Source organism: Quercus robur, chromosome 5, assembly GCF_932294415.1.
Source record: "Quercus robur chromosome 5, dhQueRobu3.1, whole genome shotgun sequence".
NCBI classification, from domain to species: Eukaryota; Viridiplantae; Streptophyta; class Magnoliopsida; order Fagales; family Fagaceae; genus Quercus; species Quercus robur.
The window spans coordinates 81,928,772-81,941,980 of NC_065538.1; the positions used below are offsets into that span (position 1 = coordinate 81,928,772).

Genomic DNA, 13,209 nt, shown 5'->3' on the forward strand with positions numbered 1-13,209 from the left:
AATAATGGGTCCTATGTTTGTAATCTTTTTCCCTGATACCAAAACTCTCTCACTCCCTCTTCAAGCCCAAACAAAAGGGTGAAATCATCAGCACTAGATCAGTGAAAAAGACTCTTTCAGAAGTAAGAATATAATAATAATAATAAGGTTAAAATGTAAAACTAACCCTCTAACTTCGTTCAGATTTCATTTCAGTCTTTTAACTTTACTTTCGTTATTTCAATTCTCTAAGTTTTAGATTTATTCAATTAAGGCATTTTCGATAACTTTTGTTAAGATTTTTTGAAAAAAAAAATCTAGAAAATATTTTTCAATCATTAATTGAATTTTTTAAATTTAAAAAATTTGAAGAAAAATTTAAAAAATTGAAAAATTAACCCCAACATATAATAAAAGTTGATGGAAAAACCTTAATTGAATAAACTTGAAAGTTAGAGAATTGAAATGAACATAAAGCAAATTTAGAGAACTGAAATGAAATCTGAAAAAACTTAGAGAGTTAGTTTTGTATTTTAACCTAATAATAATAATAAAAGGAAAACTACTAGTCACTAATGGATGAACAGTACTCAGTGTCCTTCCAAATCCCTAATACTAGCCTTCATGTTGAGCTAAATCTCAAAGTAAAAAATTTCACAAAAAGTCGCAAGTAAACCTCTTCAAAGCCATCATTTCGGATATATAATAGAGAGTCGGGCGTAGAAGAAGATGCAAATGTTAAATTGGGAGGGGCTCAATTGATACGGGTTTGGGTTGGCTATAATATGGGTGAGTGATTTGTCATTGTGTAATTTTTTTTTGAATAAAAACTCAACTACCGCATAATTTATCCATTGACCACATACACAAAAAATTAATAATTCTAGACAAACAAACTATTAGTATTCATTTTTAAAACTTTAAGGACTAAGAGCACTTATTTGAAACATCATAAATTAAAAGTGCTCAACATGTGAACTTTAGGAACCAATGATATATTTTTACTTTTTTTTTACTCTCTAAAAATTGAAAAAGAAGATGGATTAGTGAAAGTCTTGTAAGCGGTAGCATCACACTACCTCAACTCCTATATGGCTGAAGCAGTTCTAAACAATAAGAATAGAGACTAGTAGGTTTTGATGATTAGAATAGAGACTATTGAAGATGATGATTGAGTACCTATTATGCATTTTCGGCAACCTACTCTATAGAATATAGATGCTTACTATTTGAGTTGGGTGTTACAAGATTTTTTTTTTGTGTTTTAAGTCTCTTCTTACTTCTTTAGTTCTTTTTGTGGACTCCCACCACACACAAACACAAAAAGAAGCATTAGTGCAGGGCATGCAAGCTGAGTTATAACCATAAAAATGAAGTGATATGTGTTTATGGGCCACTGATTTACAAGGCCATATGTCATAATTTTCCATTATGTAGTAGTGGACACTCTTGTAAGCTCACATATACTGATTACATGCATTGTGTGAGCTCCTTTAGAGTAACAAATAACATGCGCCCTTGTGCAAGCTTTGTTAGAAAAACAAATAACAATATCCAATTTATATCTTTTTGTTTATGTTAAAAAAACTGAAAGCATGAGGATGCACACTCTAAGGGGGCAGCTGACACAGAATATTATATAACAAGGAAAAAAACTGCAGCCTGTCATATTCAAAGACCTAAAAACACAAGAAAGAGTTCATCGGTCATGCTTCATTCCAAACTTCATAGATATATAAGGGGGTGAAAAGGTGGAAGAACAGAGACCAGTACCAAACTTTTCCACAAGACATGACTACACACCAACCAGGAGTATTTCAACTTCCAAACACCTTCGAACGAAAACATCAGTATTCCCACCATCTATTCATGAGGTCTTGTCCAAATCTGCGATATATGAAAGCTGAGTGTAAATACCAACATTCATGGATAGCAGAGAATTTATGACTTCAGCCACATGAAAAAAGATTAACTTTGATACTTCAGGGGTGAGAAGGATCATATGAAATGTAACCCTCTTTACAAGCTACATCAAACATGTTACAGAGATCTAAAGGGATGATTAGCATGGCAATCAAATGATTAATGATACCCTTGTTAAATTAAAAAAACAGATGATTAGAGTCTTATAAATGAAAGGTTCCCACAATCCTCTTAAACAGCTACTATATATTGTAGAGGGCAAAGGCAAACGTTCAATCAGATAATTCAAAAACCACCTCTAATGATGGCAGCAACACCCATGAATTGCCCTCATCTTTTGTCCAGAACTACAACTGGAAAACTACTTAAGGACGTAATGGAACTTTAACTCATGACGACTTGGATATACAGACACCATAACCTGATGAAGATTAGTCAACCCTGCTTTGTTATGGAGGAAGCCCAACAGCAAACCCTTCAATGTCGGCATTGCAAAACAATCTTTTTTAATCTGAAGCTTTCTGAGATTCTTAACAGACAAACAGCAACCTCATAGAGTACAAAGCATATAACATCCGAGATTCTATCACTTGTCCATATCAACAATATCTTCTTCTGTATTCTGCACACTCAGCTTTTACAACAGAAGACAACCAAAAAATAGGTCACCAAAAGCATTGAGCATTCTGTAAATGCTTCATCCTCCAGTTACCCACTGCCAATGCACAGCAGCCAAGATACTGTTGTAGCATCTCAAAGAGAGCCCTTTGCCCATAACTAAACTAAACAATGAGAAAACACCTTATGTCCTCAATTAATGATTTTCCACTAGCATGATTTATAAAAAAATGACCATCCATAAGCATGACTGCCATTTAACCATTTCTCTAACAAGAAAGAGTGAAACTCCATTTCTAACATTCCACCCTAGCTGTACAAATTTAGAGCCTGTGTTTACCAAGTGCAACTTGCACAGTCCCAAGAACATAAGCCACAACTGAATCCTAGTGCCTCAAGGATGCCTATTTTAGCTATACCAAACTTCTTTTTGCAGACTCCTTTGTACTCCATAAGCACATTTGCCATTTTTCTCCTATTTTCCACATGAGATAAGTAATAAGTAACATTCCATGCTTGGCAACAGTACCCATCACATCTATTGTGGTGAAAGGTTACCATGTACAAGCATATCTTCAACAACAATTCCGACTTCAAAGCCCACCAAGTCCAACTGTTTTGTGCTAAATCTTCTTCAACACTTTAAACAATTCTAATTCCTAAGATTTACCCTCTACTAGGTGAAATTCCAACTAAAATTAAAGCTGGACCTTTCTATAGATTTCCCTCCTCCCATGAAGTAGGTAGCATGAACTAAATCCATTGAATCTGCTCTCTCTCAACTAAAATTAAAGATGGACCTTCTATAGACTTCCCTCCCATAAAGTAGGTAGCATGAACTGAATCCATTGAATCTCTCTCTCTCTCTCTCTCTCTCTCCATGCTTGACAACAAGTATTTACAAATAAAATAATAAATACAAAAGCCATATTTGAACAAGAGAAAAGAGCCTTTAGGGAATATGAAAAAGAATACAGGAGTCACATAGTGGCAAACAATTGCTGATATCAAGGAAAATGAGGAACATCAATTCTAAATGCCAAATTGTATATATATATATATATATTTTTTTTTTTTTTTGATAAGTAAAATGCCAAATTGTATTTAATACAAGTGTTCTTAGAAACAACCCTCATGCAGACAGCAGAATTCCATTAAACAGATTTAATTTTTTTCCCAAAATGGGGCTTTATTAATCTCTGTAAAGATGCATATATAAGCATTAATTATCACTTTTGGTATCAACATGAGCAAAACATATATTCAACCCCTAAAAGGTAAATAGGAGAATTAGAGTACCAAGAAGTAATATAGGTATACCTAACGCTCCAGAAGTTCAATTAGCTTAAACTAGAATGATCAATGTTAGATATGGAAGCTCAAAACTTGAAAATTGGCTCAGACTCTAAACTTGATGCATTAAAAACTAAGATCAAATGAGGGGCTGAAAGCTTAAAATTGGTGGTTGTAATTGAAGCTTGAACTCAGAGTTGTGTTTCAAGAAAAAAAAAAAAAAAAAAGGGTCTTGACCCATGACCTCATCCTCCACAAAAAATATAAATAAACAAATAAATTTATATACCAGCTAATACAAAAAAAGAAAAGAAGAAGAAGAAGTTCAGAGAAGATAACAAAATACATTCAAATAGAAGTTCCCTGAAACACACACTAACAGAAATGTGAACTCAATGTGGAATAAAGGGTGTCAAGATGTTCTTCTTTTGGAATGACATACTTCTCTAAAAAAAAGTTGAAATAATATGATTTAAACTGTGAGATTAACATGATGTCTGAAAAGTAAATTTTAAACAATAAAAAAAGGGGGAGAGAAAAAAAAACATTTAAGGCTTTGAATTTATTATCATGCCATTCAAGTAAAATACATGTATCAGGCATTTGCCAAATATGGTACTTCAGAGTACACACAACAAAGTACATTGAGAAGGAAAAAAATGATGCGGAAAAGACCAAACTGAACGAAATCCTCAATACACGGGTGTCGTGATGTTTCACATCCTGAAATGATAGACTTTGGCAAAAAATGTCAGCAACTAAACACACCTCATAACGTTGACAAGGAGACACTTCAAAATTTTGTTTAATTATCAAGGAGAAAGTTTAAAAACAAAACAATCATTTTCAATAATTTTCATTAAAGGAATAACAAACTTCATAGAAAGTTCAAAAAGTATTAACTGTTTAGGACTCCCATGGTTTTTGGCAAACCCGCCATTGGATTATATTACATCCATATACCCTCCATGAATGTAAAATATCAAGATCATCTAAGATCAATAACTATGCCATCTCAAAATATTTAAATTTCAAGTTTTTTCTATTATAAAATTATAAACAAAACATGAGTTACAACAGGTGTACTTTGATTGTGACCCATACATATATGCAATCTACATTTGCTGAAACAAAATGTTAGACACAGAAAGCTCGAGAATACAACTGTCCTGCACTACAATTAGAGTTCAAATTGCTATATATATGTATATATATATATATATATATATATATATATATATATATATATATTCATGCTCTAAGAATAGAACCATTCTGCACTAAAAATGGAGTTCAAACTGCTATTAGCCCTTATGATTCCACCGATATCAAAGAAACATAATCATCACAAAAACAAACAAAGGCATTCCAAAACACAGGGAAAACAAATCAATAAACAATGTCACAATTGAACGCCGATCACCACACACAACATGTTAACAACATAAGAACAATAAAAGCAATGCTTCAGCTTGAAAACAATACGCATTAGGATACTCCCCAATTGAAATGATGAGAATGATGACAAAAATTTATCCTTTTTTTTTTCATAAATTTTAATTCTTTGTGATATTAGTCATCAAATCATAACCTTTAAATAGAAAATTAAGCGCTGGATTAAATTCTCAAACCAAAATTATAAAGCAAGTTCATTAGCTTCTACAATCTAACATATCATAATTATCGATTTATTTCACAAACAATCAAATCTATACCAAAAAAAAATTGAAAAATGTAAAAATGTACCAAACAAAGAGAGAGAGAGAGAGAAAAGTACCGGATTGCTTATCCAATGCGTCATGGTACTCCAGCTCATCTTCCGCAGCAGATTTTCCTCGCGAATGAGAATTCACATTCACATTCCCATTCCCATTCCCATTCCCATTCTCATTCTCATTCTCATTCACATCCTCATCCTCATCCTTTTCTTCAGGAAACCTCACCACCACGACGGGACAAACGCAGTGATGAACGCAGTAATCGCTAACGCTACCGAGCCGCGACTTGCTATTCCGGCGAGAAGCGCCGAAGCCACGGCTCCCCGTAACGACGGTGCTGAGCCCGAGCCTCTCAACCTCAAGGCAAAGCCTCTCCTTCATGTCGTGATCCTTCACGATGTGAATCTTGAACGGAATCTGCGCCTCCACGAGCGGCTGAGCCAGATCGTTGGCTTTGCTGGTGGTGAACGCGTCGAAATCGTCCTCGAGTTTCTGCTGCGCCTTCGCGGATCCGGCTTCGGGTTCTTCAATGGCTCCCCAATCGGCGCCGTAGAGGACGTTGGTGGAGCGGACGTGGAGGAGGATCACGGTGTCGCCGCGGCGGAGGTAGTTGAGGACGGCCCATCGGACGGCGAATGCGCTCTCGTCGCTGAGATCGACGGCTATGCCGACCTTGCGGTCGGTTTCGCCGAGAGGAAATCGCGGGGAAGACGGTTGGACCGTTATTGCCGTTGCGGTTCGCGCCTCCGATTCCGTTACGTGTTTCGGTGAAGCCATTTTTTTTTTTTTTTCTATTAGTTTCAGCTTTTTTGGTATTGTGATTTGAGAGAGAGAGAGAGAATTTGGGTGAAAAGGAAAGGAATATTTGTTTTGGGTTTTAGGGGCTGAAACTGAAAGAATGATTTTGTTGCGTTTTTCTGTTTTTGGGTTTTCTATGTATCAATCAATGTATGAAGGAGAAACTGTCGTTGAAGATGGAAATGGGGCGACACGTTCGAGAAAAAGTATCAGGACAGCACTGTCAGCGATTTTATCCATTTACATGATTTTGTCTTTTTTCCTTTTTAAAAAATTTTTCTTATAGAATTTAATTAATTTTTGTATCGTTCTGTTTTTTTTTTTTTTTTTTAGTGTTTTTGAAAAAATAAATTACAAAGTAATCAACCTTAAATATTTTTTATTAACTAATTTTTTTTTTTTTTTTTTTTTTGTGCGTGCGCTTGTTAGGATCGCATTCCCTTTCCCTCGTATATATATTTCTTTGTTTCTCAAAATTATAATTATTTATTTTTGTATTGTTCTTTTCAAAAAAAAAAAAAATTAGTGTCTTCAACAAAAAAAATTATAAAGTAATCATCCTTAAATATTTTTGATTAAACACTATTTTGATCTTTAAATTTTATTATAAATTTGATTTTCATCTTAAATTTAAAAAAAAAGTCTTATTTGGTCCTTAAAACAATTGAAAATAGTATTTTATTTGAAAATAGTATTTTATGTAAGGGATTAAAATAGTATTTTATCTAATATTTACTTATTAACTAAAATATGTTTTTAAAGTAGTTTTATTTTTGTGTGTGCGCACTTTTATTGGGACCCCATTACCCTTCTTTTGTGTGTTTATTTGGTTCTTAAAATTATAATAATTATATAAATTATAAAACACCAAAAATGGAATTATTTTGCAATGACGCAAAAAATATGAAAAAATTATTAATGTATAACGTAAGAAACATTTTCTAACATTCTAAATAAAATAATAATAATAACCATAAGAAACATAAATTATCACTTATCACAATTCTGTTTCTTGAAACTCTCTAAAGAAAAACGTTTCTAGAAAAAAAAATAATTACACTTTTTTTTTCAGGAGGGGGATGGTTTGGGGAAAAGGCTAGTAAAAGGGTTTTTTTTTAGATATGATATATTTGAATTTATGTGTCTATTTCATAATAATTACACTTTATTATCGGTGTCGAAATGAGCAAGTAAATTAATTGATTTTTTTACTTTAATTGGAATTTAAACTTTTTTTTTCTAGACCACAAATGATTTTACGTGTTGAACTAATTGCAATTCAAGGCCTAATGGACGACTAATGTAAAAATGGGTTTCTTTGCATTCAAGGAGTCCCTCCCTTTTTCTTTCATAATGTAAATACAATAATGGAATGAAAGATGAAATCGTGAGTTTAAAACGAAAAGTCTACAAGGAGGAATACAAAACTCAAATGCCTCCTTGCTCAAAAGAAAGACATCCAAAGGTCCAGCTCTCTTTGTTCTTTGTTTCACTCTATATACAGACACTTCAAAACTCTAGCATATCCATGTTTGTTTGATGCAAGTTCGTGTTAGACATATCAAGAAAACTTTTGCATGCACATCCTCGACGTTCAAGGAAATTTTTTTATATTTTATTTTATAATAAACTTCAATAGTTACACAAGAAGAGGACAAAGAAGAGCAGTCTAGCTTACAAACAATAACTAAGGCATTGCGCAGGCTGTGATTATTGAAACATAAAGGAGCAAGAGAGATTGAAGTGACCAAGTAAGAGCATCAGCATTGAAGAATGCTACTCTATCCTATTTTACCATCCCAAAAAGCTACTTTATCCATTATACCATACCATTTTACAATACACCCTACATCCAAAAACTCTATTATTTTACTTTTTCATTAAAATATTATTTTTTTAATCTTTCTTTATTATTTTTTTCACATTTTTGATGCAAATGTTTTTTAGCTATGAAATGCCAAAAAAACCTTAGATATGGTATTAGCATTCTTCAATGCTAATGCTCTAAGCTATAGGGATGGAGTAATCTAAGATTGCAGCATCTATATTGATCTTGATCCAATCAAAGGGTGGAGGTGACCAAGTAAGCTGTGGGGATGGAGGTGCACTTGGCTTCTTGGGGTCAAAAATGGCTTCTTCTTCTTTTCTTTTCTTTTTTTTCAAAAAATCCTTTGTTAAAGTTAAAAAAATGAATTTTTATATATTTACTTATAATTCTACCCAAAATTCTCGATAAAATGAACTTTTAGTTTTATATACTCCTTTCCTCCCTTCCAAATTGTCGGTCCTCTATTATATTTTGAAATGTCCCAAAATGTAACCCTTTTTAAAAAGATAAAATTTCTATCTTACCTCTTATTTTATTTAAAAAGTCAATATCATTTTTTCTTCAAAGTTTAAATTAATAAATATATGGGTTCCAATTAACTTAATTGGTAAAGTCTTTAATGCTTGAATAAGAGATATGAGGTTTAATCCCCACTTACGCTTAAAATCGATTAGTGTCTTGGTCTGATAATAAAAATGTATCATCAGGAGTAGACGTCATAGGTTGAAACTCTCTTAAAAAAAAAGTTTAAATTAATGAATACAGTTTTAAAAATTAAAACTTTATGGGAGATTTGGCACTTCAATGTTCATTGTATATATAATAGGTGGCATATCCATAATTTTAGGATTTTTTTTTTTTTTTTTTTTTGAGAGTGATAATTTTAGGAGTTTGATTGGCAAAATTACAACTATTGTCTGAAAATTTTTATTTAAACTTAACTGTAGTTGAACGATTTTCCTGGCCCAACTTGTATTGATGAGGCCTTGGCCCAAAGCGCAACCCACAATAAATATTTGTAGAGGATGGGTCAAAGAACTTAGCCTCAGTGAACTTGTTCGGTCTAATGCATGGACAGTATTGTTTGCAAAAGGAAAATAAAAACACAAGAATGGATCTTTCTCAAGTATGATTTTATTTCTTTTTTTTGTTCCTGATACAGTTTTCCCGTCCCCTTCTTTGAGGGACTCCACTACATTATATATTTCTCTTCCTTTCATCTCAACCTTACACCTGTTAATCATCCAAGCATCCACTTGAGCACCTGTCCCATCAGACGCCCTCATCAGTCCCTTTGTGAGTTGCAGAGGCCAAGGCGGTACTGTTCAGGAGTCTTTTCCTCATTAATGCGGCCAAGAGGGTGGTTGGGGCGCAATTAATGTAGTGGTAGCCTTCCATGAGATATTTTGGATTTAATTCATTTTATATGTTGGGAAGATGAGCTGAAATGGCTGGGGAAAGTTCCTCGTCTGGGCTTCGTGATGTCCGAGGAGGAGTTACTCCTCGGACAGGTTTCCTTGGCGCTATTGGGGTTGAGTAACGCTTCATATGAGGCTTCTCTTTGGACAAGACGCTCCTTGGACGGGCCTGAGACTCGGACTCTTCTGGATGTACGCAGAGTAAGTACGGTCCAGAGTAGGAGCGCCGATAAAGTTTGCGGTCCTCTGACAGCCAAAAACGAGGAGCATTTCTACGTATCTTCTCGGCTTCTAGTTTTTCTTCCGGAAGGATATCGTCTTAGAGGAAATTCCTTATGGGGTCCATCCAACTGGGGCTCTGTCTAATCTGATGGACTTGGGTCGGGTTTCCGCTGATGGGACTGGCCTTGACTAGATCTTCGACTAGGATCATTCGTGGCAAATTACGTGCCGAGGACGTGGCAAGAGTGGCCAGCGAGTCTGCATGAGTGTTTACGCTCCTAGAGATGTGCGTCAGACTGAAGGATTCAAAACTCGTCTGTAGCCGTTTGACTTGTGCCAGATACTCTTGCATCCTAGTATCTCGAGCTTCTAGCTCTCCCATCACTTGTCCGACCACTAATCTGGAGTCCGAGAAGGCTTCTATTACTCTTCCACCCAATCTTTGAACCATTGCCATTCCTTGAAGTAAGGCTTCGTATTCGGCTTCATTGTTCATAGCCGAGAATCCGAGTCTTAATGATTTTTCAATGACAGCGCCGTCCGGCGATATTAAAACTATCCCAACTCCTGATCCTTTCTGGTTGGCCGCGCCATCCACGTAGACCTTCCAATGCATGGTCTCCACGGCTGAAATTGCGCCAACCAGTTTTCCACCCAGGTCTTTCTTCTCGATCATCGTTTCTATAGAGGGCTCAGCAAACTCCGCTACCAAGTCTGCGAGGACCTGTCCTTTGACGGAGGGTCTGGGCATATATTTAATATCAAAAGCCCCCAAAAGAGCACTCCACATGGCGATCCTTCCTGTGTAGTCAGCGCTTCGAAGCACGGCTCGAAGTGGAAGCTGAGTCAGGACGATGACCGTGTGCGCCTGAAAGTAATGAGGAAGCTTCCGGGTTGCATGCACTATCGCCAGAATTGCCTTTTCTAAGGGTAGGTACCGCACCTCGGCCTCATGTAGTGATTTGCTCACATAGTACACCGGTCGCTGCACCCCATTATCATCCCGTATTAGTACCAGGCTTACGGCGTGGGGAGCTACGGCGATGTAGGCAAACAGCACCTCGTCTGCCTCCGGACTGGACATGATGGGTGGTCGGGACAGGTAGTCCTTAAGCTGCTGGAAAGCCTGAACGCAATCCTCCGACCATTTGAACTCTTTCCACTTGTTTATCAGAAGGTAAAAAGGCCGACATCGATCCGCCGATCGCGATATGAACCGGTTTAATGCCGCAATCATGCCAGTGAGCTTCTGCACCTCCTTCGGGTTCCGAGGAGTCTGTAGACTGTTAATGGCTTTGATTTGGTCGGGACTTACTTCTATTCCCCTGTGGGTAACCATATACCCTAGGAATTTCCCAGACCCGACCCCGAATGAACATTTGGAGGCATTCAGCCGCAACCGGTGCTCCCTTAAGATAGCGAAGACTGTTCCAAGGTCTTTTACGTGCTCGAACACCCTCTTACTCTTCACGACCATATCGTCTATATACACCTCAATGATCTTGCCCAGTTGTGGCTCGAACATCCGAGTCATCATCCTTTGGTAGGTTGAGCCCGCGTTCTTTAACCCGAATGGCATCACCTTATAATGATAATTTCCGATAGGCGTCATGAAAGCCGTTTTCTCTTGGTCCTCTAGCGCAAGGGGTATCTGATGATAGCCCTGGAAGGCGTCCAGGAAGCTCATTCGAGGGTGCCCCACGGTTGCATCCACCAATCGATCGATTTTGGGTAGAGGGAATGGGTCCTTGGGGCACGCCTTGTTCAGGTCCGTGAAGTCCACGCAGACCCTCCACTTTCCCGTCTTCTTCCTTACCACCACGGTGTTCGCTAACCATTCGGGATAAAAGACCTCTTTGATAGCCTCTGCTCTTTTCAATTTTGCCACCTCGTCTCTTACGGCACTAGCGTGTTCCTTTGAAGAGCGTCGGGGTGGCTGCTTTCTCGGAGTGGAAGAAGGGTTGACGTTCAGGTGGTGACAGATGAGGCTAGGATCAACTCCCGGAGCATCGTAGGCGTCCCAAGCGAATACGTCGACATTTTCTCTGAGAAATCTGACCAGTTCCTCCTTTTCTTGAGAGGGCAATTCAGAGCCGACCTGAAAGAACTTCTCCGGGTCATTGTTGACAGCAACCTTATCTAAACCCTCACACCTTATCTCCTCGGCCAGCCCATCGTCTTGTTTTGCCGAGGAGGCTGGTTGCTATAAGCTCTTTGGGACCGAGGACTCGACCAAGGGCCGATGTAAAATGGCGGCCACCACACACTTCCTGGCCACGGCCTGATCTCCTCGGATCTCTTCCACTCGTCCTCTGGATGGGTATTTCACTTTTTGGTGAAGTATGGAGGTCACGGCCTCTAGGCTGTAGATCCATGGCCTTGCAACTATCGCGGTGTAGGGTGAATAAGCGTCGACCACGATAAAATTCACCTCCACCACTTCCGCCCCAGTCTGTACGGGCAGTCGGATTTGCCCCTTTGGCGTAACAATCTTCCCCTCGAAGCTGAGAAGGGGGGAGTCATAAGCTGTCAAATCTTCCGGCTTCAAGTTCAGCCCCTTGTATAGGTCGGGGTACATTATCTCCACCGCACTTCCAGAGTCTACTAATACCCTTTTCACATCGAAACCCCCAATCCGCAATGTGACCACCAAGGCATCATCGTGAGGTTGAATTGTTCCTCTCTTGTCCTCATCCGAGAATCCCAGTATCAAAGAGCTTCCCTTTTTTAACTTTTTGGGCTCCCTTTGCCTGCCCTCGGAGGGAAGGCGATCCACGGCTAATACCCTGGGGATGGGTGGCCCAGTTCTTCCCGGTGCAGCGAGGATGACATGTATCGTCCCGGTGGGGGGTCTTAAAGACACGTCCCTTTGAGGTTCTTGTGTTGCTTGTCCGGGATGGCCGCTCGATGGGTGCAGCAGGTGACGTAGCTTTCCTTCTCGGACCAATTGATCCAGGTGATTCCACAGATTCCTGCAGTCCTCCGTAGTATGCCCGTGGTCCTGATGATAGTGGCAATACAAGTTCTGATTACGTCTGGCAGGGTCTCCAGCCATCTTTCTCGGCCATCTGAAATAGGGTTCATCCCTTACTTTCTCCAGTACTTGTTGTACCGGCTCTCTGAATACGGCATTCACTGTTTGCGGGTTGCTCTGCCCAGCCTGTCGCGGAAAATCTCTCCTCGGCTGACTAGGATTGTGACGTTCCGTCCTGAAATCATTTGCTTTAAGGGGGATAACCTTCTCCTTTCCCTTCCCTTGCAGCTGATCCTCCTCCACTCTCTTGTACTTGTCGATCCTGTCCATTAGCTGTTGGACGTCAGTAACTGGTTTTCCGGTGAGGGATTTCCTTAAGCCATGCTCGGTGGAGAGGCCGCTTTTGAACGTGCTGATAGCAACATTATCATGGTTGTC

At 38.2% G+C, this 13,209-nt stretch overlaps 1 protein-coding gene across 2 annotated transcripts; it reads right to left on the bottom strand.

Annotated features, from left to right (window-relative positions):
- Positions 1-1,471: 1,471 nt before the first annotated feature.
- On the bottom strand, positions 1,472-6,546 carry LOC126727372 (universal stress protein PHOS34). 2 transcript variants are annotated; one of them, XM_050432983.1, is made up of 2 exons: positions 5,591-6,543; positions 1,472-1,866 (listed from the first exon to the last, which is right to left on the bottom strand). In XM_050432983.1, the coding sequence occupies exons 1-2, from the start codon at positions 6,306-6,308 to the stop codon at positions 1,847-1,849; spliced, it is 738 nt and encodes a 245-aa protein (XP_050288940.1). In that variant the 5' UTR covers positions 6,309-6,543; the 3' UTR covers positions 1,472-1,846. The 2 variants fall into 2 exon arrangements, with proteins under 2 accessions (XP_050288940.1, XP_050288941.1); XM_050432984.1 differs by lacking the exon at positions 1,472-1,866 and adding an exon at positions 4,357-4,549 and having other exon boundaries at positions 5,591-6,546.
- Positions 6,547-13,209: the final 6,663 nt, after the last annotated feature.

Coding starts and splice junctions, on each gene's coding strand:
- LOC126727372 (XM_050432983.1), bottom strand. CDS start 6,308: ATGGCTTCACCGAAACACGTAACGGAATCGGAGGCGCGAACCGCAACG. Junction 1,867..5,590: donor CGCATTGGATAAGCAATCCG/GTACTTTTCTCT, acceptor CATATATCGCAG/ATTTGGACAAGACCTCATGA.